Raw genomic sequence first — 26146 nt, forward strand, 5'->3', positions numbered from 1 at the left:
TCTCCTGGCTTAATTTTTTCCGTTTCTGACCATAGAAAGTTCAAGTAAGCACCGTGGTGAACAATAAACCTGCTAAAAGATCAGCAGTGTCTTTCTTGCTCCAGCAAGGGAGTTAATGCTAGGGACAGCAGAGCTGCTGCGTGCCAGCCAGCTGAGGAGTGGGCGTCCAAGATAATCAATGGTAATTATCAAATCTCTTAAAGTGATCCATTGCCTGCATTAATCTCTGTCCATTCTGTGCGTGAAGCAAAAGGCTCCTTCAATCAATAGCAGGAAGTCCAAGCTAATAAAGAAATGAAATGGCTGTCCATTAGCTGCGGGTGAGCCGCGCGCCACGCGTTCCCCGAGCACAGCCCCAGTCCAGCACGCGCCTCTGCTGGTCTCTTCCCTGCAGCCCGACCTGGATTGAGGAACAGTTGGATGCAATCCCAGTGGGAATGCCTATTCCCTTCCCATGCTGGTCGTGGGAGGGCAACAGGACGGCTGAGCCTGTTCTATCCTCTCTGTCCTTAGCCCACCGTGTCCATACTCCACATGAAGGACTATAGCTCCTCACTACTGATTTACAGGGTCTCAGTGCTAGTGCTTTGAAGCAAAAACGAGGTAGAATTCAGAGCCCCTTTGCTCTTTTTTAATTTGCCATATATGATTTTTTCCCCAGAACCCAGACATTTTGCCTTCTGTTCCAAGCTGCAGACACTGCTGCAGTCCAGAAGCCACCGCTGCTCTGGCAAGCCACTAATGGTGCTTTTTTCCCTATCCTTGCAGGAAATGCTGTCAGAGGGAATAGCTTTTCCCGGACAGAGGCAGATCTTGAGCAACTGGATCAAACCCCATTGGTTTGGCAAGTGGAGGCAGTTTTTCACCGAGCCTGATTCCCATCTAGGCTCCGTGCCAGCAAGGGTCGTGTTTGCAGTGTGGGCTGAGGCTTGGAGGAGCTTCTGCACCATCCTGCTCATCCCATGCCAAGATCCTCAGATCCTGCATCAGTGGGACAGGCTCAGCAGGGTTGCATTGTCATTTTAGGGATCCTCTTCTCTCTTTAAACAGCTTTCTGTTGCTGAATGGGGTGAAAGGTGGTATACTCTAAGAAGACATCCTCCTTTTAATTATTTGCAGTGGCGTTTTCTCTAGCAAGTCACCTTATTTCTCATTGCAAAGGTGGAGATAGTGTCCTTTATTTCGTTAACTCCACATGCAGTTGACTGGGAATGCCTGGGCAGGTACCCGAAGGCATCAAACACAGCCACAGAAGGCAGGGAGCCGTGTGCTGGCAGCAGCAGGCAGTCGGAGACGAGGCGGATTGCTAGGACACACTTCCCCATGGAGAGCCCAAAATCCTCACGTTCAGCAGCTAGGAAGCTTCTCCACTCCGAAACAAGGAGCACACTTGTTTCCCCGAGGCTTGTTCACGCCTCCAGCGGAAACTTGGCTGGATCCTTCACTCACCCTCTGAGTTGTTTTATCCTGTATTTTCTTTTTAATTCATAAACATTCCAGGATCTTTCCAGAACCCAACCTGGCTGCTCCACGTCAGCAGAAGGTGCAAATGTTTTCCTTAGGAAAACGTGAGTTCAGGGCTTACACTGTCCGTATTCGGACAGCTCTTCATTTGCTCTTCATTTGCTCTTCAGCAAGTGGAGCGCGTGCACAGAAATCCACAGCAACTGCTTTTCTTTCTTCTGTGCATGTTAGCGTATGTTCAGAAAAAGGAGGGTCGGAGAAGTGCTTAAAGGCACCCGCGATTCACACACGTGCTCTGCATATTTCCCACCTCGCTGCTGCAGCAGCAGAGGCTGGCAGTGATTTGGGAACGTGTGGTGGTCCCATGGTGGGAGCTGCTGTCAAGCCAAGATCACGGGCTGTGAGTTCATTTCTGTCTTAAGCAGGATTCGCCTCGTTAATTTGGAGCAGGGAGAAGGAGAAGGGAGGCATTTACATGCGTTTAATCAGCTGTTGAGTTGTAAGTATTGTTTGCCTTTCCTGTTTGTGTTCCTCCTACTTTGGTGTTTATTTCCAGGCCTGGTGCTGGTATTAATAGTGCTCTTGAGGCTGGCCTCGCCAAATCCTGCTTTTGAAAACCGTTTCTGCCAGCAACTTGATTTTTTCCTGCAGTCAGAGCACTGTCAGTCTCTATGCAGACCTCTCTAAGCACTTCTCCTATTTACTTTGTAGGCCCCAGTCCAGATTTCTTTGTGTGACTGACTTGTTAGGAGTCTTGCCTTGTCTCCAAGCTCTGCTTTTTAAAGATCAGCTTGCTAAGTGTGATGGGATTATTTACAAGATAAACAGGAGTTAGTGCTATATTTGGGAGCCGTTTGAATTCTCCTGCTAGTTTTGAAACAGCACATCTACTGAGTCTTACGAATGTCTGCAGCACTCCTTTGCTTTGCAAAGAGGTACCAGAAACCCTCCTGGTAAAGAAATTTGCTTGTTTTCTGCTTTCCCTTGCAGCTCAGGCAGGAGACCCTGCTCCAAGGGGACAGAAAGCCCCATCTCTCCCTCTGCTACACTAACCAGCAGTTAAAAATAGTGAGGCCAGCAGTGCAGCCAGGGCAGGGGCTTTGCTGAGGAACCCTGAAGCGTGAGGAGTCCCTGCCTTTCCTGTGACAGCTCTTGAAGCCTTTCTGTTGGCAGGTTGCGTTTCCAGCCATTCATTGCAGGAGCACTTCCTTCCTCATTAGCCAAAGTACCTGGAAGCCCAGCATTGTGTCATGAGATAAGAAGTGTTTTCCAAAAGTTGCCTGTGTAATTATGTTCTTAGGGTGCAACGGCTTCGTGCAACGCCCAGTGTTCTGTGAACACAGTTCTCCAGTGTTTGAATTTGGGCATCCAGTTCTGGCACGTTGCCCACGACTGTCTCCTAATAACATTACCAAGAGATCTAAAAGATTGATCCTTTCCTCTGATAGCACCGTGTTTTAGAAGTCTTAATGCTCTATCTGATCTGGATAAATTTGGCAAGAGAAGTCAGTGTGCTTTAAAAGGTGAGGACTGGCTATGTCTGCTGATGCTGCAGATGTTCTGACAGCCACTTGATTGAATCCAAGTGTGAATTTAGGATGGAGCCGACTGTTGCTCGCAGTCAGCCTCCCTGCCTCCCTGTTTCTCGTGGTCAGCCATGCCTAGTGCATGTAGAGAAAGTCACTCATGAAATAAGTTTTCTATTAGAGCACTTATCTCCTGCTATCTAAGCCAAATAAACATTCATAATGTCATTGACCTTCAGGACTTCCTGTAGCACCACTGCTAATGATGGAAGGCTGTTCTAAAACACTGACCATAGCAAAAAAAAATAAATAAATAAATGAAATCAAAGGCAATAAATAGAAAATGTTAGAGGATTTCATCTCTAGAAGACCTCAGTGATTCGCTGTCTGGTGAACGTTCAGGTCCAAACAAGCTGCTCCTGTAGAGGAGATTGCTCCTAGCTCTCAATGCACTTGGTGGAAGTGGCTCTGAAGTGGCAGATACTTCAAAGAATCCACGTTAGTGGTGAGAGAAGAGGGATCATCATTGGAGCCACATGGACCCTGAGCTGGTTGTCTGCAAGAGGGCTTGGATGCAGAGGCTCTTCTTACCTGGCTACATGATACCTGCTGCAAAAGCTTCATTGCAGGGAATGCCAAGGCCATGGCACATTGGTGCTTCCTTTCCTGCTGTTGGGAAAACATCCTCTGGCACTGGCAGCGAGTTTGGAAAGGATCCCATTGCACCCTGCTCTCCAGTTTTCCCCAGAATTATTTTGAAGCACTTCGCTTGCAAATAAGCAAAACCAGGGAGCAGGAGGCTGTATCAGCGCAGCCAGAACCAAATCCTTACTGACCCTGCAAGAAATTTCTAAGCAGCAGAGACAAACAAGCACCCATTAGTTTCCAAGATAAACCATGACTTAGTTTGAGCGGGTAGGGAAGGAGATGGTTAATTGGGACAAATCTGACTCTCCCCTCCCAAAATAAATGTGGCTTTTAAAGGACTGAAGGGCCTTCTGAAAGGTGCCCACACCCCAGGCCAGCAGTAGCCACTGCAGCAATTCCTGCTGCAGCTGCTGGCTGGGCGGGCCGCCCTGGACCGGGAGCAAGAGGAGCGGGTGCCATATGGACCTCATCTCCACCGCAGGGTGGTTTTTTTCCCCTTTCAAAGCAGGCTTCATTCTTGGCTCCTGTCCCAGCGTGCCTGCATAGCTGGAATTCCAGAGCTGCTTGCAGGCTGTGGCGTGGAGCTGCCGCGGGAAGGAGGGGGCTTCCTGGCTCGCTTGCTGCAAGATGCAGCGGCACACAAAGCTGGGAGGGGAGAGCAGCCTGCTTAATCATTGCCAGAGCACCGAAAGCTGCTCGGCACCGTTTGCCTTTGCTAGCAGCGTGCCGAGAGCGTGTTTGCATCATTAACTGCTTGTTTGTGGCTCACATAATGCAGACTGGTGCGTTTTCGGAGGTAGCTGGCCTTTAAACTCCCATTTTCTGCATGTCTCACCCCAAGATACAATTCTGAAAGGCGTATTGATGAGACCAGGTAGATAAGGATGTATAGAGATGGTTGGCAGCAAGACATCCATGTTCAGACTTCCCAAATTGATACGATGCTAAGGTGTATTTAGGTCTGAATTGCCTTTGAGTTGGGATTAATGTCTCCTAAACAATCCAAGGCAGAAGCTGTGCAAATTTTCCTTCCCCCTACCCAGCAATTGATCCCCGGGAGCCGGGAGCGCAGGCAGCAGCCTCGGTGCTGTCAGCTGCGCAGCCGCAGGGCCTTGGCCTCAGCTAACCCTGGCAGCGCTGTTGAGCAGCGGGAAAGCTTTGCTGGTCACAGAATCAGAGAATCCTTGAGGTTGGAAGGGACTTTTGGAGATCTGGGATCACGCAGGCTCACCCAGAGCCTGTGGCACAGGCTGCGCCCAGGCGGGTTGGGAAGATCTGCAGAGAAGGAGGCTCCAGAGCCTCTCCTGGCAGCCTGTGCCGGGGCTCGGGCACCCTCCCTGCCAAGAAATGTTTCCTCAAGTTCCTGGGGAACTTTTGGTGCTTCAGGTTGTGGCCGATGCCTCTAGTTCTGTCAGTGGCCACCGCTGCAAAGAGGCCGCCCCGTCCTCCTCGCTGCCTCCCTTGGGGTATCTACAGACCCTGCTCAGGTCCCCCCGCAGCCTCCTTCTCTCCAGGCTGGACAGGCCCGGCTCTCCCAGCCTCTCCTCACAGGGCAGATGCTCCAGGCCCCTGATCCTCCTCGTAGTCCTGCGCTGGCCTCTCCCCAGCAGCTCCACATCCCTCCTGTCCTGGGGAGCCCAGCACTGCACACAGGCTCCAGCTGTGGCCTCACCAGGGCTGTGTAGGGGGACGATCCCCTCCCTCGACCTGCTGAAGACGCTCTTCTTAATGCACCCCAGGATCCCGCTGGCCTCCTTGGCCACCAGGGCACACTGCTGCCTCATGGTCATCTTGTCCACCACGACGCCCAGGTCCCTCTCTGCGGGGCTGCTCTCCAGAACATCAGTCCCCAGCCCATACTGCTGTCTGAGGTTATTCCTCTCCAAGTGCAGGACCTTGCACTTGCCCTTGTTGAACTTCATGAGGTTTCTCACCGCCCAGTTGTCCATTAGGGCTGTGCAAAAGGGGCTCGGACTGAGGCCACTGATTTCCTTTCACTTGTGCCCCAAATTAACTGCTTCTTGCAAAATCCTGGCTTTTTCCCTCTGGGTTTAGCAAGTTAAAATACCAACGCTACTGTGGAAGATGTACATGAGCTGCAAAGTGAAGGGCATTTCTTGAGGAGCTGGGACCTAGGTCATTTTGAAGAAGATGTTTCCCTTTCCTGGAGCAAAAGAACTGCTTGTTGAGACAGCAATGCACCAAGCACCTTCACAAGAGCCACTGCAGGAGAGCTTGGTAGGGGCACACGTTCTCCATCTGCTTTGCTCCTGTTCCTGCTTGGGGTCTAGCCTGCAGCGTGGGACATCGGGTGACATGTTAGCGCCAGTGAGATCATGAAACAGCAGGGAGACGGGACAGCAATAATGAATCTGCTGAGCCAAGATGATGTCGTGAGCCCGGAGCCTTAGGAGGGATTTAGTGGTTTGTGCCATGCAAGTGAAAATGAATATATGTAGAGTATTTACCCAGGCAGAAAGTAAATGGGGAGATTAGAGCTGTCATTGTCACGGCGGCGGCACCGAAAGCCGACAGTGTCCCCAGAGCCAGGGCTGCCCGTCTGTGAAGAGAGGGGCAGGCAGGGAGAGGAGCCCATCCTGCTGCCAGGCTTCTCTTTGCCACAGGCATGTGGCAGGGATTTGCATCCTGATTATTTTTCAGTAGTTTTTTTAAGCTCTCTTCCCAAAGTATCTCCCTCTGCTCATCACAGCACAGCCTGCAATTTGCTTTGGGCCCCAGGAACACAGGGAGCTGCTGGATTCTGCAGAGCGGAGGGGAGCCCCTCGAGGCGTGGGGTGGTAGAAGGTAAAGTCCAGCTATTGACCTTTCTGTTTCCTCCCCAGCTTGGAGTGCAAAAGCTTTTTGCTTGAGGAAGGTCTCAGCTTAGATTTTTAAGTTGGCATGAACTTGCATCTTTCTACAATTGGGGAGAAAAAGTAAAATACCACTACAAACATGGGTGCTGCCGCCCGGCTTGGGGTGGTGCTGTCAGCCTTGCTGTTCATCAGCTGCCCATCTCTCCTGAGCAAGCATAGCCAGAAATTTTGAATTTTCAGCTTCGTGCCTATGTGTCCCCTTTCCTTTTAGCCTTGCAGCGCGGTCGGAGCAGCTCTGCGCCGCGCTGTCCTTGGGCAGCTCGCTCGGGAGCAACTGCTTCGCTGCAGCAGTTCTTTACATGAGGTGGCTCTTCCAGCCACTTGGTCAGAGCCCACTAGTGCTTGAGCTCCCCTCGTTTTGAAATAAACTCTCCATCAGGTTTAGGATTATTTTTCTTGTTGTTAAGAGTCAGTTTTGCTCTGTTCTTGTGCTGGAATTACCCTGATGGCAGAACTTGCTACCACCAGATGTCGGAAACTAGAATCTTTCTTGTTTTTCTTGGCGCTGTGTACTTCCACTGCACCCTATTTAATATTATCTGAATAGTAATCTGATGATTAGGAGAGATAGGGAAATAAAACTTTATGTAGATGATCTTTCTTCATCGCGTAGCTGACTGAGAGGCACCACATTGGAGGATTCGTTTGATAAGGATGTAATTGCTCCTGAGGGCAATTATCAATTTTGCTTCCAAAGTTTCTTAAATGGGAAGGAATAGCAGTGTCTGCTGTTATAGCCTCCTTTATCCTGCTGTGTGACTTTGGGGGCAGTGTGCGGGCACTCCTAACTGGCACAGACTTAATGCAGTAGTTGTTGAATTACAGGGCTGGAGCAAACGACATCTTAAACATGGATCCTGTGGAAAATCCCGGAAAAGCAGTAACTACTCAGAATACTTTGCCTAGATATACATACTGTGCTCATCTGCAGCCTTTCTATATCCTTTTGCACGTTCTCACACCCTCACATGATTTTCAGGGTGCAGTTTTGCCCTTCGCAGTGTGGAAATTCCCGGCTTTCCCTCTCTGCCTCGGGTACCTGCAGCGAGATACCCCACAGCCCCTTCCCTGCCTGCTGGGAGATGGGCACCCTGGCTGCTTTTGTGCAAGAGCATGCCCTGCCCTGGAGAAACTGGCTGCCATCCCAGCTAGCGAGTGCTGCTCTGGTGATAAAATAATGTCCTGTGCAGGTTCGCCCCTCAACAGCGAGGAGCCGCTGTTAGAATTATCTTGTGCTGTCACTGCTAAGCTGCTGTTAATCTAATTTCTTTTTCTTTTGTCTGTCTTTCTCCCTTTTTTTTCCCCCATCTTCCTTGTTTTTGTGTTGTGCACCTCCGCGTGCCGCAGTACAAGTCTGTGTTTAGGTCCTACTCCCAGGACTTTGTGCCTCACAACCAAGTCTCCATCCCTCCTTTCCTGTCTTCTACCTCCTCGTCCTGCTCCACCCCTCCTTTTCCGCCCGTGCATCCGTCTCAGAGCTCTGACCTAGCGGTGCCAAGCACAGCCGGCCCGTCACCCAGCACTGTGGATGTGCCAAACTCCTCTTCTCAGGAGAGCAGCTTTAACGGGAATGCTCCTGTCTGCCTTCCTTCTGAAACCCCTTTCGCTGATTCTCTCCAGACGCCTTCGGTGAGAATATGCAAAGAGATAACGCACCTTAATGCAAGGCTGGTTGGTTTTGTTTGTAAAGAAATGTCTCTTGCATTAATGCACGCTTAAGCTCAATGCGATGGGGTTAGGATTCTGCACGTGTATGAAGACAGAGAGGTGATTTCTTTTTAATAAAAATGCTGTGTACTAAACAATGAAGAACGCAAGCGGGTCTGAGAAACCATTAGCACATACGGAGGAAAACTAGAATGTCAAATGCTGGTGAAAGGGAGAGGAAAAGGGATTGCTGTAGCTCCCTGGATGCATCGTAGTACAGATCTGCAGAAGGAAGGGAAGGACTTGCAAGGCTGCCTCTGCCCCTGCTTCTCAGCCTGCAGTCACTGCCCTGCCAGCATTCGGGGTTCTCTCCTGTGCTTCCCTGCTCCGGCACTCGCGAGCCCCTGGAGCGGCCCAGATCAGCCCAGCTCTGTGCTCTGCTGTGCAATAAACCTGTTGCTTTCTCCTGCTCTTCTCCGTTACCAGCGGTCGTAGTCATGTGTTGGTGGCCGTGCATGTTGCGGGGATGCATCAGGTGTTGGTGGCATTAGGCAGGTGTCGTATCAGGATGACACTCCAGTTTGAAGTTCCCTGGTGTATTTTGCACATCGATGGGCCACCAGCACGAGCCATGGTAGTAGCTCTGGCCACAGTTTGGAAAAGGAAAGGAAAGGAAAAGGCTTTGTCAAGGAGATAGTCGCCTCCTCACAGCTTCACGCGTGACCATGTCATGGTGTCTGCCTTGTGTTGGGTCCTTGTTTGAGCCCAACTGCCCCTGAGTTTGGTTTAGGCTGGTGTTAGAGCTGTAGGCTGTGCTTTGTAGTGTGGTTTGGGGACACATTTGGTCTTTTCTGGCCTGCAGGGTTGGCAGGATAAGCACTGTATTTTCAGCTTCTGTATCCTAGAGTTGAGACCCAGGCAGTTCTGTCTGCACGTGAGGAAGAACGTCTTTACTGTGCAGGCTGCCCAGGGAGGCTGTGGAGTCTGTCTTTGGAGATCTTCCAAACCTGGATGCCACCCTGTGCCATGCGCTCTGGGTGTCCTTGCTGGAGCAGGCGGGTTGGACCAGATGATCTCTAGAGGTCCCTTCCAACCCCAACCATTCTGTCATTCCTCCTTGAGGTCTGCACGTGCGTTTTGTGCCTTCACACAGTGCGTCAGTGGCAGCTCTTGCGAAGCAGCCCCTGCTGCTGTCCCGCTCTAGCCCACGGCCTCCCGGATAGCCCCCAAGAAGCGGAAAACAGAGCGCGCAGCATCAGAGGCCGGTGCAGGAGCCTGGGCGCGGAGCTGCAGGAAAGGGTCCCTGTTAGGAGGCAGCAGCAGCATCTGTCCCCGCGCAGGGGCCTATCCCTCACCCGCTAACGTCCAGGGCTGGCCCCAACATCACGTATCTCCTTTCGTCCTGTCTCCCCTAGAGTGAAAACGCCAGTGAGGAGGCTGGTGAGGGTGAATACGTCAATCTGTATTCCTCTGGCCAAAGCAACGGGGAACTCCCTCCCTCGGAAGGAGTAAGTAATGTGGAGAGGGCCAGGCCCGGGGAAGGGGCTGCTCGGTGCATGCTGCGTCCCCGCAGGGGCTCCCGCGCTTCCCACCGGCCTCTTCTGCGCTGGGGACTTGGTGGCAGTGTCACGGCCCCGGCCTCGAGCCTCTGCCGAGCCCGGCAGGACGTAGGGACGGCCTCTCCTTCCACCCTTCCTTGCGCTTTGCCGTCAGAGCTGCTTGCCTGCGGTTCCTGTTCCACAAAGCTGTGCTCTTTGGCCAGGCCTGGGGGCCCTGTCTGTACGTGCATCTGCTTTGGCTTTCCTGTTCTAATAAAACAAGCCTTCTGCTTCTAATTTTTATTTTTTTCCTTCGCTGTTTGGATTCAAAGTAAGTAATTGGCTTAGCCTTGTAATCAGAGAATGCCTCTTCCTTGGCGCAGCGCTCATGTACCAGGAATTTCCTGCAGCAGACAGGGTGTATCCATCGCAGGAGGCACCATCTTCCTGCCATCCCGGGGAGAATAAGAGCAGAAGGTTGTCTGCTGTGGGGATCTTCCTCACCTACCTGCACCGTGGAAGACACAGCCCTGCAGGATGTTCACCAAAACTTTAGTGGCCCAAGAGAAACTGCTCCCCTGGATTCCCTTGAGGAGACACATCTGGGCAGGCCCATCCTTTTGCACAGCAGCTGGAGGGCTCTTTACTATGAAACTCGAGTGCTTTACAGATACAGAGTTGGGAAGAAATCCACAGAAAGCTAAACTCATCAGTGCTGAATCTGGGTAACATGTAGGTGGTTGCAGTTCTGTCTTCTCGCTAGGTTTCCTTCTGCATGATGTTAAATCACTCCGAACTCTAGCACTGTTAGATTAATAGCCCCCTTGGCCACCATTCGTGCCTGTTTTCCTTCTTAATGAATGGCTGGTTTAAAATGCTGTGCCTGTGTTTGCTTTGAGCTCTCTACCTGCTGTTCCACGCGACAGGCTCAGGTGGTTCTGCTTTTCTGAGTTAGCATCATTCCCCCAGCAGTGGATTGTGGAGTGGAAACAATGCGTCGTTGCATAACTCCTGGGACAGGAGAGAATGGAGGGAGGTAGAAAAGTCCGCTTGCATCCACCCACTAAGAGCATCTCATCTTCTGGGGATTGTAACTAGGAGGGGAACTGAAACTGGAGAGCTTAGGGCTGGCTTTGACCACACTGATTAAAGCCTAAGGCAAGTGTAGTTCAACAGCAAGGGCTGGAAAAGAAAAAGGGCAATGAAAGAGTTAAAAGCCAAGACAGCAGCTGACTTGTGTCGTAACTTTGGGCATCATTTACACAATGTTAAAAGCAAACAATACTAATTACACTAGTCTCCCGAGATGGTCCCAAGTTTCCTGTCTAATTAACTTCTGTGTTTTCCTGGCATTTGGCATTAACTTGCATCAATCTTTAACCACTGTGGTGGAATTTACAGTAAAGGGCCATTTATAGGCAGTAAGGCTGCGAATGCAAGACCAGCTGTGGTGCAAAATGCCATGTAGTAATGAAAAACTTCCTTCTCTTTGCAGGAATCTCCCTCCATCAAAGACGGCCACTCCAAAGACTCCACTTCAAATAGCAGTGCCATGGGGAAGGAAGGCAAAGACGGTGCTGAAAGGTGAGCCTGACTCCCTGCCCCATCCAGCCAGCCTTCCAAGCATGCAGATTATCGCTGACATCCTTTTAGCCCAGCTCTCTGTGCACCAACCCTTAGGTTGCCTCCTGTTTTGCATTCAACCGTCTTGAAGTTCTCTAGACCCTGAGCCCACTGTGTTGTGCTCCTGGTGGGATCCCACTGGACAAGGAGGATCCAGCAAGGTGGCAATGCTTAATCTAGCAGGAATGCAAGGGTTAATGCAGCCTGGGTTAGTTGTAATTGACTTTCCTGTCACTGACACTGGCTGGTCCCTCCGGCTTCCAGGAAAGCATGCGGGAGAAGTCTGTATTGCTGTTGGGAAATAGTCTTCCAGAAGGGAATTTCTTCCTAACTCTGCTAGTTAGTGACTGGCTGAGGCCCCGAAGCAGGAGCCTTTATATCCCCTCTAATGCTCTTAGCTATCGTTTGTCTATGTAAATGAAGAGGTGCAGACTGTAACAGATGGGCTTCAGTAGGAGTGCAGTGAGTGCTTCCCTGCTGCTAAAGATTGCTCTTCAGTTGAATTTTTAAAGCGAAAATAAGGCAGAGCATTATTCTGTATGTGACAGTCAACTTCCCTCCCCCATTTGCCTACAGCTGGTTTGAGGGTTTTAATCCCCGCAGTGAAGAAGACAATGCAGCAGTGCGCTACAAAGCTCAGGATCTAGTAAAAATGCTGATCAGGGCAAGGGATTTGGGCCTGTGGCTGGGGAAAGCTGTGGAGGCCACGTGCATTTTACTTATTCATTCATTTATTTATTTTTTAAGGAATCCAGGCACAGCGTGTGCCCAGGCGTAAGAGCACTTCCCTTCTGGGCTAGGAGTGCTAGGGTCATGGCAGGGCAGAAGGAGAAGTGGCAGGAGCTCTTCACCGTATCTTCCTGCAAGAAAGGGAGATGGTCTCCCCCTGTAGCAGCTGGGTTGTGAACTGACTAAAAGACATGCCTGTACAGGATACCTGATCTCTATGCATCTGAAGAAGGGCTTAGATTTGTGTGCACTGAAAATTTGGCAGGTTAAAAAAAGCAGATACTCATGCAGGTCATAGTAAAATCCTCCAGAAATCCACGAAGTCAAGTCTTTAGGTCCTGAAGGTTCATCCTTCTTTTCTTTCCAAGAGATACACAAAGCAACAGAATTAGAGCTAGATATTTGGCCTTGTTTGCAAAGGATTTACCTCCAGACTTTCTGTGTACTCAGAGCAAATTAATGAAGGTCTGAACACCGAGAGCTCGGCTGGACCCTGCCTCTCCTCTCCTCTCCTCTCCTCTCCTCTCCTCTCCGGGTGATGGCACTGATGGTTGGTTCCTTTTTTCCAGGCAGCAGCAGTCACCAGATGCGTTGGAATCGTCACAGCTGGAGGAAGAGGTAGACGAGCTGTCCCTGATTGACCACAATGAAATTATGTCGAGGTTAACGCTAAAGCAAGAGGTAGGTGCTTTCAGGGGTCACTTTCATACTCCTTCAGTTACGACCTGCTGAAATCTGACCTCTCTGAGCGCACAGGCATCAGATTTTATTTGAGACAATGGGAAAAACTAGATTATAGCAGACACAGCGTACAGCTTTATGTGCAAACTGCTGTGAGAGTGTGAGGTGCTAGGCAAGGAACATCAGCACCGAGTGTGGGCTTCACAGAGTGTGCAATGTCCCTCTAAAACCAGCTCATGTGGTGCCCTTTTCCCAGCCTGCTCCCCCCTGAACCTGAGAGTCTAAACACAATAAGCCCAGGTGGAGGTTTATGGTGTTGGCCTTTCAGTCTGAAAGCAGGTTGAGCAGCTTTCCCCAGTAGGACATCATATTACGGATCCCAGCTTTGGAAGAGCAGCCCAAGTAACTGTTCCTGTGTTTGAGAAATGGTTTCTAGCCTTGGGTGCACTCCCAGGCATCTTTGCTTGCTGTCCTCTTGAGCCAAGCTGTCTCTGATGTGCAGCTAGAGGGAAGATGCAGGCCTCAAACCTTTCAGACTGTCAGGGGCTGGTCTGAAAAACAGAGGGAATATATTTGCTGGCACTCGAGGAGTGTTCTTTGGTCAGCCGAGATGCACAGAAGGGAGCAAGAAGCTATTTCTCATAGTATTTCATGAGGCTTGCCAGAGGATGACCCAATAAAATCACGTCTCAGACGTGGCTGCCCCACGGCTGCAAATCCTTGGGTTTTTTTTATCAGTACTTTGCATATTGAAATGACAGAGACACTGCTAAGGGAAGCCAGACATTGATTCTAGTCAATGCATTTACCCTGCAGGAATGAATATGCCCTTAACATAAATTTTAGAATTGGTGATTTCTGAACATTTCGGACCATCACATCTGTGTTAGTCCTTAACTTTTTTATTTACAGTCAACATATTTAAATCATTATAAAACTGCTCCAGTTCTGTAAGCCGTTTGTGGTAGCGTGAGAACCGCTGGCCAAGCAATAGATTAGTTTTGCATATTTTAGTAGTAAATGCAGTAGCTAGAAAAAAAAACAAAAGTTTTCAGAGAGCAGTTAAGGCAGGGGTCAAGCACTTAGCAGCCCGGGTTCCTGCTCCTGGTTATTGGATCACTTCAGGTGACCTCCAGCCAAGTATTTCCAGATCCTGGAATTAAGTTGCTGGGTTTTGATGTTTCAGAAGCAGTGAAGTCGGATGCATGACCCTTCACCCCACTGCTGCTGTGATACGTGATCGTGCACTTCGAGCCAACTCACACAGTATTCCTGCTCTTTTAAGTCTTTTAGGAGCTCGGGGAGTCTGGGACATTTCTACTCTTTCTTCGGTGGGCAGAAGGTTCAGCTTTCACTGCACTTCACAGTGAGCAACCCCGAGTGAGCACTAGCCTAGATCCTCACCTGGGACATTGAATGTTGTCCTCAGATTGCAGGATTAGCCCAGCACTTAGGACTGTGTCCCAGCTTGTGCTGTGAGCAGTGCTGGGAACACTGTGTGCTCTGCCCGTTGACACTGAATTTGGAGCCCAGGGGTGGCAAATCAGACCAAAGGCAGCAGGGGTTACGTGTCATGTGTTTCTGTTCTTGTTACAGGGTGATGATGGGCCAGATGTTCGTGGTGGGTCCGGAGATATTTTACTAGTGCACGCAACAGAGACCGACAGGAAAGGTACAGTGGATGCACCCAAGCAAGTTGCAGACTCCTTGGCTGCTCTTAAGCTGATTCTCTGTAGCGTGAGCACTTGCAAAGCTCGGCCACGCTGCCGAGGACGGCATTAATGATCCTGAGAGATGCGGGGGGGATTGTGCTTATCTTTGGTGAAACAGAGGTAATCTGGATAAGCACTTGTTCATTCCACTTAGCAGCAGGGATGGTTTTAACCCCTTAAAGCCCTTGCTGAGACCTGCAGAGCAAGGCCTGCCAATGGAGAAGGTGACAGTGCTGCATTAGCAGCTCCCTGCCTGCAAACAGCCTCTTGTGACCTGTTAAAACCCTTCTTTATCTCCCCAAACCCGGTCACCTCCACACAAAGCAGCTCCTTTCCCAGACCTGTGACAAAGGTGGCCTTGGTGGCATTCCCAAGGAGCAGCTCTCAACCTGCCACACACATTTGTGCTGATGACCTTAACCAGAACTCATCCCCCTATCTCCTGGGATGGAAAGCAAAATGCCCTAACCTGCTGAACCACTCAGCTGTTTTAGAGGCTTGACCAGTCAAAGGGGAAATAAATTCCATGTGTATTTTTAAATGGCAGCTTTTTTACTGTAGCATAAGGTGTTTGCAACTGCTTACCAGCACCATTTGGCTGGAAAGGAAACCCCTCCACTGGCAGATATATTTGTCTGGCTATGTGAGGCATCCAGCCCAGGCACAAAAGGCCAAAACTGGGAACATAGCAGGGAGAAGGGCACAATTCATCACGCTATGGATAGATATGTAAAAAGACAAGTCAAGGTGGTAAAAATACCCCTTTTAGAAACCTGAAAATAGAATAGAGAAGCTCTGATTTACTCTTGTATCCCAGAATAAGTAAGTTCCTCCACACTGTTGCTGCTTAAAGACAGCTCCTTGCTGTGCGTTGACCAACCAGCTCTGCAGATGTTGCAAACAGGGAGGTGAAAGCAGCAGAGAACCTCTCAAGACTGGAAAAAAAAGCCCCAAGAGAGCGAGGTTTTCAATACAGAGCAACGTGGGCAAGGAGAGCGGGTGGCTGGAGGGAGATCTGAGCAGTGCGTTGCTCAGAACAGTCGCAGGGCGCAGCCTTCCATCCTGGGCCAAGCTGTCGAGCTGAATGGAGCGTGGAGGAATTTGTGCTATGCTAGCCCACTGTTTGGGTGACTGAGAGGGTTAATGAATTAAGCTCACAATGGGAAGAATTTGGGGCTTGTAAATCAATCAGCCAAACTGCACAGAGGGGTAGAGTTAAGAGGCTTCCCTTTAAAGATGAATTTCTTGGCAGCTTCGAGTGCCAGAGCAGACCAGCTGTATTACCTCACGTTGCCTTTTGGGCAGATGGGAACCCAGAATAAATGCAGCTCCACGCCCTGCTGCACGATGCTTCTTGTCCATTTGAGTTTTGCAGCAGAGCTGTGTGGAATAAGGGATCGAAGAAGGTCCTTAGGTATAAAATCCATGGTCAGCGAAGTGCTCTCAGCCACACGCGCTTGCCCCGAGCTCGGGATTACAGCCGGGCACAGCCTGGGACTCACCTCTGACATGACCACCCAACCTCTGGCTTTAGAGCTTAGCTCCGGTTGTCCTTAACTAAAAGCAGCTCTCTGGTTGAAGCACAGCAGGAGGAAGCGTCTCCGTACGCTCCATATGCTCAGTACGCGGGCATGCTGATCCAGGCATCCTGCCCTGGATGGAGCCTGGATGGCCCCGGCGGACAGGGCACGAGCCCCAGCCCCAGCAACAGCCCCCGCCAGCCGTCGTGTCCGGCCGGCAGCACCAGGACGACCCTAAGAGGCTTCCGCTGCGGCCGGGCAGCAGGGATGTGGCACCGTGTCGTCATTTCCAGCACGAGGAAAGAGTGACCCTGTTCTTAGCTCTCCGCTAAGCACTTAGCATGGAACGAACACCCATCTCCCATAATAAAGTCTTCCCTTTAGAGCAGCCCCAAAGCCCTTGGCACACTCTGCCTTGGCCTCTTATTAAACGTTTCCGACCCACAGACAGGGTGTTTTTCACTGCCCCCTTCCATGAGCCCCTAAGCTAAAAGGCAGGGCTGGCTGCTTGAAACAGCCAGGCCACTGCGGTCAGGGCAGCTTCACCGCTGCTGCTGTGCCTAAGGGTCCATCTGCTGGTAAGAGACAACAAGGCAGCATTTCTGCAAAGCTCCTTTTTGTCACATTGTGTCCCCTTCCTCTTTCTGGGAGGTTGGATTCAACCAAAGAATGAGTTTCCTTTTCTAACGGAGGCTTGACTGACACTTCCTTGTCTTTCTCTGCAGATCTGGTGCTGTACTGTGAAGCCTTTCTGACCACCTACAGGACATTTATTACCCCAGAAGAGCTCATCAAGAAGCTGCAGTACAGATATCCTTTTGCACGAATGTTCAGCCTCTTCAAGGGTCAGGGCTGAGCAGTTATCATGGAGGGAGTTGGCAAGAATTTCAGGCCAAGAAAAGGCTGCTGGCAACACAGTGGGTTACGCACTTGCCATGGAGGTGTCGCACCCAACCTGCCCACTGCTGAGCCAGGATTCCCTGCACGCTCCAAGTGGGAAACCTGGAGCAGGTCGAGGCAGAGGGGAGCATCCCCACCAGGTATGGAGACTGCTTCACGGGGAGCAGCCCTGCGTGCAGCTCCTGCCTTTGGCCCTGCTGCGGTGGCTTCCTTATTGCCAGCAGGTCAGTGTCCCGGTTCAGGCCGGGCAAAGGCCTCCTGGGCTTTGGCCCTGCAAGCACATGGCAAAGGCAGCCTGACATCACCCTGCCCGTGTCACAGCTCGTCACTGCCACCTGCAGCGGAGCCCGCGCTCCTGCTGCCACCACTTCTGCCGAGGACACAGCTGAGCTCCTTGAGGAGCACTTGGCAGTGGGACCTCTGGCTTTGGAGACATGCTGGGGCATTCCCACAGGCCACTTCCTGAGTCTCTTGGTCCACCTGGTGCAAGGTTTTTCAGCCTTTGCTGTCCTGTTCCCCTTGCAGCAAATTGGGGATGAGATCTGAGGTGTCACAGAGCAGTGGGGGGTTCACAGTCGAGCAGAGCTGCTCATTAACTTTCACCGTAGCCATAATGCTCTGCTAGCATGAATACTGCAAGGTGTAAAAACTCCTCACACCCCTGCTACCTGCACCTGGTGGCATTTTAATACCAGGTTAATTAGAGCACTGTTAGTGTCCCATATCTCCCAGAAGCTGAACACCAGTTTCAGTCAAGTATTTGGCTGTTCTCATGTTCCCCACAGTAGCTGTTAGTTGTGCTGATGTCAGTCTGACTATGCTAGGTTGCTTCTTTAATTTGTGACCAACATATGAGAAGTTCTGCCACTGCGCAGACACGTTTAAGAAGCGAGTCAGTAAGAACACCTTCTTCGTGCTGGTGAGAGTGGTGGATGAGCTGTGGTGAGTTGCCTTCTCCATTGAGGGGTTGGAGATCCGGGGTCATAACAATAAAGAGGTCTACGAGCCGTGAACATTGCATTGCTTAAACCCCATCTGTGAGAGGACCTGAAACCTCTACCTTGACCAAGGGGCAATGATGGCCACAAGGGAACCCCTTTTTGAAAGAGTAGGTTCTCTGTGTGTCCTCTCTGAATCTGTGATTTAGGAATAACCAGTGCAAAAGGAATCTCTTTAGTAGAAGAATTGCTGGGGAGAGGAGGAATTTCAGTCATTTGGTTCTGCTCTGGGGAAAGAGTGACAGGACTCTACAAATACAAATTCCGTAACTCAAAATCGCTCTGATTCTTGGCCTTTTCGTGTTTTTCTCAGCTTAGTGGAGTTGACAGACGAAATTCTCAAGCTGCTGATGGACCTGGTGTTCCGGCTAGTCTGCAATGGGGAGCTGAGCCTCGCTAGAGTCTTACGCAAAAATATCCTTGATAAAGTCGATCAGAAGAACATGCTGAGATACGCCAATTGCACCAAGCCCCTTGCAGCTCGTGGGGTGGCAGCCAGGTGAGGAGTTGTGCACATAAACCTCTCATGCACCTTTCTGAGAGATAGGCATTGCTTACGTCCAGATGCAGCACTTTTCACAGTCCAAAATATAACAATGGAAAGAAAACAAGTCGTGTTTTTCAGCCCTCAGTTGCATCCTTGTTTCCTACAGGCCGGGCACCCTGCACGATTTCCACAGTCACGAAATAGCTGAGCAGCTGACCCTCCTAGATGCCGAACTCTTCTATAAAATTGAGGTAGAGAGACAAGGATGGGTGAGGGTGGTGGCAGGGATTTCCACACAAACCCTCTGCAATCTCTGGTATTGCTCCCTGCCAGCTTTCCGGGCACACCTCTTGTGTTGCTGGAGACAGCTGAGTTTGTGGCAGCAAAAGGCTATGGCCTCTAAGGAATGTAAAGCAGAAATCCTGTTTTAATGTGGTGTTCTACCACTTCTCTCTCTCTGTGTCTTCCTTATCAGATACCAGAAGTTTTGCTTTGGGCAAAGGAGCAAAATGAAGAGAAGAGCCCCAACCTGACACAGTTTACAGAGCACTTTAATAACATGTCCTACTGGTAAGGAGATCGCAGTGACTGTCATGTTGAGCTGTTCTTAACCTCCAGTGCCCTAGAGTTCAATAGATTCCTCCTTGAGTTGGGTTCCCTTGTTACAAGGATTGTAATTTTTAATAGCATCATGCGTATATTTTTGGCTGGGGACTAGATGCAAAACACTCTCCAAAGAAGCCAGAACACAGGCAGTAATAGAAGACCATGCGGGTTTTGGAGGGCACAAGTTCAGTCTTTAGGATGATGTTACTTCATCATGGACATCCTTGAAATTAGTCCATTTCTGTTGTCAACTGAAATGCTGCACTTCAGTTGGAGGCATTGTCTATCCACTCATTTTGCACATGAAGAAATCTGAGGTCAGAATTCTGCCCCTGTGGGTTTATCCTTCTTTCTGTTTTATCTTCCAGGGTCCGTTCAATAATTATGGTGCAAGAGAAGGCCCAAGACCGAGAGAGGCTGCTCCTGAAATTTATAAAGATTATGAAGGTATCAGCTTGATTCTTGCTGTGAATCACACACACTGTTCACTGACTGTCTGGGAAGGGCTGGTAGGAGTGTGGAACATTGCTGTGAGCAGAGCTGTTTCTTGCCAGAAGACTTTGGAGATCTCTAGAGTAACTGGGTGTTCTTCTTCACAGCACTTACGAAAGCTGAATAATTTTAATTCCTATCTGGCCATTCTTTCTGCACTGGATTCTGCACCCATCCGAAGGCTGGAGTGGCAGAAGCAAACCTCAGAGGTAGGGAACAGCAAGGACTTACATATTCAGGGGGGAAAAAAAAGGGGAAAAAAGCCTGTATGAAACATCTAGGTAGATCTTAACAGCTCGATGATGTCCCAGTGTGGAGGGGAGGTGGAAAAATGCTCTCTGCTTGTGTTAAATGCCACGGTGCTGGAAACCTGCAGTGTTTCTGGGCATCCTGACAGCAGCAGAAATGCCAGCACAGCTACAGGCTGAGTGAAGAGCATCTCCCTCCCTGCAAATTGAAGGCTTGCTGGGGCTGAAAGTGGTGCCATTCTGTGTCCACAGTCGGGCTCACATTATTAAAGCAACTGGAGGTGTCTGCAGGGTGGCATTAACTCCCCAGCCTGCACGTGTCTCTGGAGGGGAGGTCGCTGAGGAGGCTGCTTTCGTAGCAGTGCTGCCACCGTGGGCTTTGTCTTCTGCTAGGGCCTGGCTGAGTACTGCACACTGATCGACAGCTCCTCGTCCTTCCGAGCCTACCGAGCCGCTCTGGCTGATGTGGAGCCTCCCTGCATTCCTTACCTGTGAGTTGGGGACTCTCTTCCTTCTGCCAAGTGACTTCCCGACAGCTTCTGTTCCACTAAACACTCACTTTCACCCTAGATCTAGGAAACACGTCAGTTTGCCACGTGTTTACGGCAAACCCGTGTGCAAGTCATCCTGTACTTGGGAAAACCAGGGTGACATCCCTGGGCAATGCTCTCCCTTTCCCTGTGGCGTTGTATCCCTGCTATAAAATGATGGATTTCTCTGTCCACCATTCCTCTGAGAATCCTGCTCCCTTTTGTAAATGTTTATGGTAAAATTCTATGGTAAAAAGTCTATTGGAAGAGACATATATAGGCTGCATAGATACACAGCATCTCACGTGCTGGGGACCACAGGAGGGTTGTGCAGGTGAATAGGGGAGGGAGAGGAAGCCGGGCTGCTTTGCTAGCAAAGCCTCGACCTGAGGAAAGTCATTTTGCATAACCTGGAAGGAAGAAACTTCCTCCTGCAGGGGTGTGGAGGAGATGTTCCCTTCAAGGTTAAAATCCCACCCTAAGGATGGCAATTAGATTATATGCAGCTGCCTTATGGCTGGCTGTGCTGCCCGTGCGTGACTAACCTCTGGACTTGTTTACCTCCTCCCCGGCCTGTCACCCTTTCTTCTCTTTCAGAGGCCTAATTCTGCAGGACTTGACCTTTGTTCACCTGGGAAACCCAGATCACATTGACAGCAAAGTGAACTTTTCCAAGCGCTGGCAGCAGTTCAACATCCTGGACAGCATGAGGTGCTTCCAACAAGTGTAAGTGCGGCCAGGGGGGCCGGAGGTGCTCGGCGTTGCCGCTGTGGGTTGCACCTGCCAGCAGTGAAGAAGGGAAGGGAATCTGGAGTCAACACAGTGATGGAGCCTTAAGTGTGTAAGGTTTCCCCGCTCCTCCTCTTCCCAGAGCAGCTTTTCCTCCTTATTTTTGCCGTTGCTGGTTCCTGTGCTCTCCTGGTGAGGGAGGGTTTCCCTTAAGGCTGTTTTTGTGTAGAGGCCACGTGTCTAAGTCGCTCTCTCAGGATGAGGGTGGTGGCACTGCATGTACCCCCCTGCTCCCTGGTGTCACATCACTGCCATAGGGGTCTGGCTCGGGCAGGACAGCTCGTGGCACTGGATGTGCCTTGGAGGGGCGGCCCCAGGCTGGGAGAGCTTCCTGGGTGGCATCTGGGTTGACGGCAGCTCTTGTGTTCCCTCTGGTTCCGCAGACATTACGACATCAAAAGAAACGACGACATAGTGTCCTTCTTCAACGACTTCAGCGACCATCTGGCCGAGGAGGCCTTGTGGGAACTGTCGCTGAAGATCAAACCGCGCAACATCACGAGGAGGAAAACAGAGCGGGAAGAGAAAACCTAGGAGGAGGCTTCGTGCGAGCGAGGAGACTTGCTCCGCAGAGGCGCCGAGGACCCTGCGGGTCGCTCTTTGGACCCGGTACTGCCTGACGGGCCCTCCCTCGCCCACGGCAGCAGCCCCTGGGTGTGTGAGCGGCGGGCGCCAGAGCCGCTCGCCGCGCTCACCTTCCTCCTCCTCGCGGCCCTCCGCGCCTCCGGTCGGCTCCGAAGCCGGGCAGCGAGCGCGGCGGGAGCAGAGCCCCTTGCACGCCGCCGGGCTGGTGTTTCGCCGGCGCTGGGGAGGCCCCGAGCTCAGTTGCCCCCCGCGAGGGAGGGACAGCGATGGCTCAGCGCCCGCAAGGTCGTCCCGTGGCTCGGAGCGGCGCCTCGCAGCGATTCCAGCGCCGCGACACGAGCACGGGAGCGCTGCCCCGGCTGCGGAGCAGCTCTGCTTGCAAACACCTCGTTTTGTTTACAGGGGGGGGATTTTACCCCCCCGTCTCCCTCGCCTTCCGATGGGGACGAAGGCGCCGCGCGCAGATGCAGAAGAGGCACTGAAACGGTGGGCAGGGAGCCGCCGTCTCCAGCCGTCGGATCCCCCTCCTCCTCTCACGTCTTGTTATTTAAGCATCGATAATCCCCTTGAACCCTGGAAATATTGACTAGCCGAGGTGCCGTGGCTCACCCGTCCCGTGAACCCGTTACCTTTTAGTGATGGTACTAGCTTTTGCACAGTAAATTCTGTAGTATATAAGACTGTAAATATTAGTATTTAGAAGCCACTGAGGATTTTTTTTTTTTTTTGATGCATGTCTGAAAAGCATTGGATTTATAGGAAAAGAAGAATTGCAAAACAAGATGTGTCAAAATTCACAAGCGGTGACCATGTTGTTCCGAGTGCTGGAATTAAGGAGGCTGGGGGCAGCGGGATGCAGGATCCAGGCAGAGGAGCTAGCGGAGGCCTTTCCGGGATTGGAAATGCCAGCAGGGAAGGAGCCCCGTCCCCTCCAGCCCATCCCTCCCCTCTCGTTGTTGCCAAATGGGTTTGGGGGCTGAGGGGGGTGCCGCCTGGTCACCCTTGGTGCTTTGTGGTCCTCTCTTTTTGGGGAAAAAAAGCCTCAAGCAGGCGCCGTGCCCGGCACAGCCATTCCCAGGGCCAGCAGGGCACAGGCAGCCCCGCGTTCCCGCCGGCGCGGGGCCAACCCCGACCTGTTCGGTGCCTTATCCAGCCCCTTCCTCCGCTCTCCATCGTCCTCAGCACTGCAGCCCCAGCCGGGCCGTCGCCTCCCTGCCTTGCAGTCCCTCCCCGTTGTTTACAGTGTGATCATGTTGTCGAGTGCGTGCTGTAGCTTTTACGGGCCCTGCGAGGCCCTGGCCGGAACCACGTCGTTGCGCGCGGCTCTTCCCCGAGCTCGCTCCGCTGGGAGCCCGGCAGGTCCCCGGCGGCCGCGGGCAGGGCGGGACGTTTCCCAACACCCTTAATTTATTTCTCAGTAGCAGCTCCGTGTTGTTGCAGGCTCCGTTTAGCAGGGGGGAAGCAGGGCTTCCTGCTGCCCGTGCATTGCAGAGGCCGCGCCAGCCCCTCCGGCACCGCTCCGTGCGCTCCGGGATGCACCCGGCTCCGCTCCGGGATGCACCCGGCTCCGCTCGGCCCTGCTCCCCGCTCAGCCTCCCGCTCGCTTGTGCCATTGGCAGGAGAGAGGCGGCTTCTGCCTGCCCCGCACGGCCTGGCCCGCTCTTTCCCTGGGATCCTCAGCGAGCCGGCGGCGTGTCCAGGCCCTCGGGATGCATCCGCTTCCCAACGGATGCAGAAGCAGCTCCAAACCTCACCCGGTGCAGGGGCCAAGCACTCGCAGAACCAGCCAGGCTGGGGCACATGCAGAGCCAGCGCAGAGGCATCCCCAGCTAAGGGGAGCTCAGGGCTCTGCAATCCCCGTCGGACAACACAGGGATCGATCCGGGCTGCATCTTTGCTGCCCGGGCTGGGAGCAGCCTGGAAAAGCGGTGGGTTTCTACGGCATGAGTGTGCAGCGCACATCACGGGGTGCCCGGCAGAGCCTTTGCAATCCCCCAGGGCCCCGCAGCCTTCCACACAGGAGGTAATGCTTGTCCTTTGTAAATATGATTTAAAAATAACAAGAAAAATAAGTAAAAAAGAAAAGAGGAGCTTGTGAGGAGGCCGATGGGAGCGTGGCCGAGCCGCCGGCCGGCCCCTGCCGTGTCACGTCACCGGTGCTCCAGCCTAGGCCCCTGAGGAGTGTGGTGAGTGGTGGCAGCACCAAAGCCCCCGCGGGAGCTGCGGCGGCCTCGGGCCTTGCGGGGGTCCCGGCGGCGGCATCGCCCCGCAAACCTGTCCAACCTGTGACTTTTATATAAAAGAGGGAGGAATAAAGACCAGGAGCGAACCTGCCTACTGACCCTGTTTACGGTGCATGCAGCAGTCTGTGGATTAAAGTGACAATCGAATCCACCTCTGGAGCTCGTGTGGCCTGGTGTTTTCTGCCGGTTTTCACTCCTCCTCTGGCCTCCTTTCTGCTCTGCTTTTGCCCCACAAACCAGCGCGTGGAGGGTCTGAGACCAGGGGACGCCCGGGGGTGCGGGGGTCCCTGCTCCGCACAGCGCGTGGCCGGGGTGCCCGTGCAGGGCCGCGACTGTCGCTGTGTGAGAGCCGTGAAACCCCCGCGCCGGTCAGACCTGGCGCCGCGGCCGCCTTCCCCGGCACAGCCGGCAGCCGCCGGCGGGAGCGGGAGCCGGGGGAGCCGCGCGGCCCTGCGGCCGCCACCGCCGGAGCTCTGGGGCTGCCCGGCCTCCCGCCCCGCGCACAGGGCCGCCGGCACCGGCTGCTGCCCAAGGAAACCCCAATCACGGAAGAAATTATCCCGAATTTTGCCGCAGACCCATGCTGGGGGGTCCCAGCTGCATGGGGAGGCCGAGCTGTGGAAACACCTGCATTTTATTCAAACAGCAGCAGAAAGGCCGCGGCACAGCACGTGTCTGTGCAGAATTACTGTGGGAGTGATGATACAGATCGTTCTTAAAAACGTTTTCTCGCATGATGAATTAGGAGGGTGTTGCGGACGTGCTCCGGCCCAGCGCAGCGTGGCTGGGGCTGCGGCCGCGCGCCCCGTGCTCTGCACGTTGCTTCCAGCGCGGACTGAGGAAGACGGGGTGGGTCGCTGGGCTGAGGCGGCCGGTCCTGCGAGCGACATCTCGGGATCCCAGGATCCGTTCCTGAGATCCCGGGATCGGTGCAGCCCCCAGGGATGCTCCTCGGGAAGGGGATCCCAGATTGCAGCGCGGCAGCACGGAGCTCCGGGGCCGCATCCTGCGCCTTCCCCGGGCGCGGGAGCAGCCGCGTGTGTCTCACGGGGCTGGCAGAGACCCCACGAGGACGAGGACTTGTGTCCTGCCACCAACCCGGCCCCGGGCAGTCTGGGGCGTCGGGACGAGCCCCCCGCGCCGGCCTCACACGTAAAGAACGATGATAACGTAGGTGACCCAACCGAAGGAGACGAAGAGCCCGAAGAAGAGGCTGAAGAGCACCAGGGCCTGGGTCTTCTTGGAGGCCCGCCTGGCCTGCGGCATGTCGCCCCGGCGGAGCGCCGCCCGCGTCTGCCGTGGGGAGAGCGCGGGGCAGTTACGAGCGCGGGGCTCGGCGGCGGGCGCGCGCGGCCGTCCTCACCTCGTGGGAGTAGACGAGCGCCGCGACGCCCGTGAACAGGCAGCAGAAGACGGTGACCAGCGCCGACTCCACCACGTAGTCCCTGGGCGGCGCGGCGGGCGGCGCGGGGCCCCCCGGCTGCCCGTTGCACTGCGGGAGAGCGGCGGCGGGCGCCTCAGCCCGGACCCTTCCCCACGGCCGCGGCGGCCGCTCCGTACGACGGCGAAGGGCAGCGGGCGGCTACGTACGATGGTGTAGGGCAGCGGGAGGCCGCCCTGGGCGCCCGGCCGGGACGCGGCCGGCGGGAAGAGCAGGTAGAGGCTCTTGGGGTCCGGCGGCGTGTAGGGCGGCGGGTCCCCGCGCGGGTCCCTCGCGGTGCTGGCGGCCGCTGGCTCCGTGGGGGCGCCCGGCCCTGGGGGGCTCCCCGGTGGCTCCCAGGCGGCTGCCGCGTCGCCCCCCGGGGCTGCCGTGATCCCTGCGGGGATGGGGCCGCCCTCCCCGCGGCCTGGGGGCGTCATGGAGTGATCTGAGGGCAGGGGGGGTTCAAGGCTGGGCTGCTGTGGGCACCAGCGCTGCCCTTGGGGGGCAGGAGGCAGCGGGACGGCCACGGGGCCCCGTCCCCAGGGGATGCGGGGACTGGGTTGCACTGGGGCGGGGGGGGGGGGTCCCACCTGGTTTCGCCATCGCTGGGACCGGGCTGGTGGGGAGGCCACGTGGAGGGGCCCTGAACAGCCCCCTGCCGCCCCACGGGGCCCCTGCAGGGTTTGGGGGGAAAGGGGAGGATTTGGGGGTTCTGTTTGCAGGGCAGGGGCGCTGGCGCCGCTTACCTGTCTGCATGGCCGCCCGCTCGCGGAGCTGCCGCCGCGGGGCCGCCCCGATTTAATCATTGACCAGGGCGGCGGCGGCGGCCGCGCGGGCGCCAGGGCCGGGACCCCCGGCACAGCGGCTCTGTGTGTGTGTGT

General features: G+C 53.6%; 2 protein-coding genes across 3 annotated transcripts in view; one reads left to right on the plus strand and one right to left on the minus strand.

Annotated features, from left to right (window-relative positions):
• Nucleotides 1–22402, plus strand: part of RAPGEF1 (Rap guanine nucleotide exchange factor 1) — a 76864-nt gene extending 54462 nt beyond the window's left edge. The window contains exons 12-26 of one of the 2 annotated variants that reach the window (XM_026049385.1): nucleotides 7862–8143; nucleotides 9577–9669; nucleotides 11195–11283; nucleotides 12621–12732; nucleotides 14329–14404; nucleotides 16690–16774; nucleotides 17714–17806; nucleotides 18176–18361; nucleotides 18516–18600; nucleotides 18825–18919; nucleotides 19324–19402; nucleotides 19555–19656; nucleotides 20089–20186; nucleotides 20823–20951; nucleotides 21398–22402. In XM_026049385.1, the coding sequence (XP_025905170.1) occupies nucleotides 7862–8143; nucleotides 9577–9669; nucleotides 11195–11283; nucleotides 12621–12732; nucleotides 14329–14404; nucleotides 16690–16774; nucleotides 17714–17806; nucleotides 18176–18361; nucleotides 18516–18600; nucleotides 18825–18919; nucleotides 19324–19402; nucleotides 19555–19656; nucleotides 20089–20186; nucleotides 20823–20951; nucleotides 21398–21548 (1755 nt within the window). In that variant the 3' untranslated portion in view covers nucleotides 21549–22402. The remainder of the gene's footprint in view (nucleotides 1–7861; nucleotides 8144–9576; nucleotides 9670–11194; nucleotides 11284–12620; nucleotides 12733–14328; nucleotides 14405–16689; nucleotides 16775–17713; nucleotides 17807–18175; nucleotides 18362–18515; nucleotides 18601–18824; nucleotides 18920–19323; nucleotides 19403–19554; nucleotides 19657–20088; nucleotides 20187–20822; nucleotides 20952–21397) is intronic. The other variant, XM_026049386.1, reaches the window with a different exon arrangement.
• A 2586-nt stretch (nucleotides 22403–24988) lies between these two features.
• On the minus strand, nucleotides 24989–25702 carry PRRT1B (proline rich transmembrane protein 1B). Its single transcript, XM_026049572.1, has 3 exons — nucleotides 25403–25702; nucleotides 25206–25334; nucleotides 24989–25135 (listed from the first exon to the last, which is right to left on the minus strand). Exons 1-3 carry the CDS (start codon nucleotides 25700–25702, stop codon nucleotides 24989–24991), a joined length of 576 nt encoding a protein of 191 aa, XP_025905357.1.
• Nucleotides 25703–26146: the final 444 nt, after the last annotated feature.

This window comes from Nothoprocta perdicaria, unplaced genomic scaffold, assembly GCF_003342845.1.
Source record: "Nothoprocta perdicaria isolate Ctin4 unplaced genomic scaffold, notPer1 scaffold_6, whole genome shotgun sequence".
Taxonomy (NCBI): Eukaryota; Metazoa; Chordata; class Aves; order Tinamiformes; family Tinamidae; genus Nothoprocta; species Nothoprocta perdicaria.

Bases quoted from the DNA above. Each gene is read 5' to 3' on its own strand.
- PRRT1B (XM_026049572.1), bottom strand. From the start codon at position 25,702: ATGACGCCCCCAGGCCGCGGGGAGGGCGGCCCCATCCCCGCAGGGATC. The intron at 25,335-25,402 runs GTACGGAGCGGC...GCTCTCCCGCAG, and splicing joins GCCCGCTGCCCTTCGCCGTC to TGCAACGGGCAGCCGGGGGG. The intron at 25,136-25,205 runs GTGAGGACGGCC...TCCCCACGGCAG, and splicing joins CGCTCGTCTACTCCCACGAG to ACGCGGGCGGCGCTCCGCCG.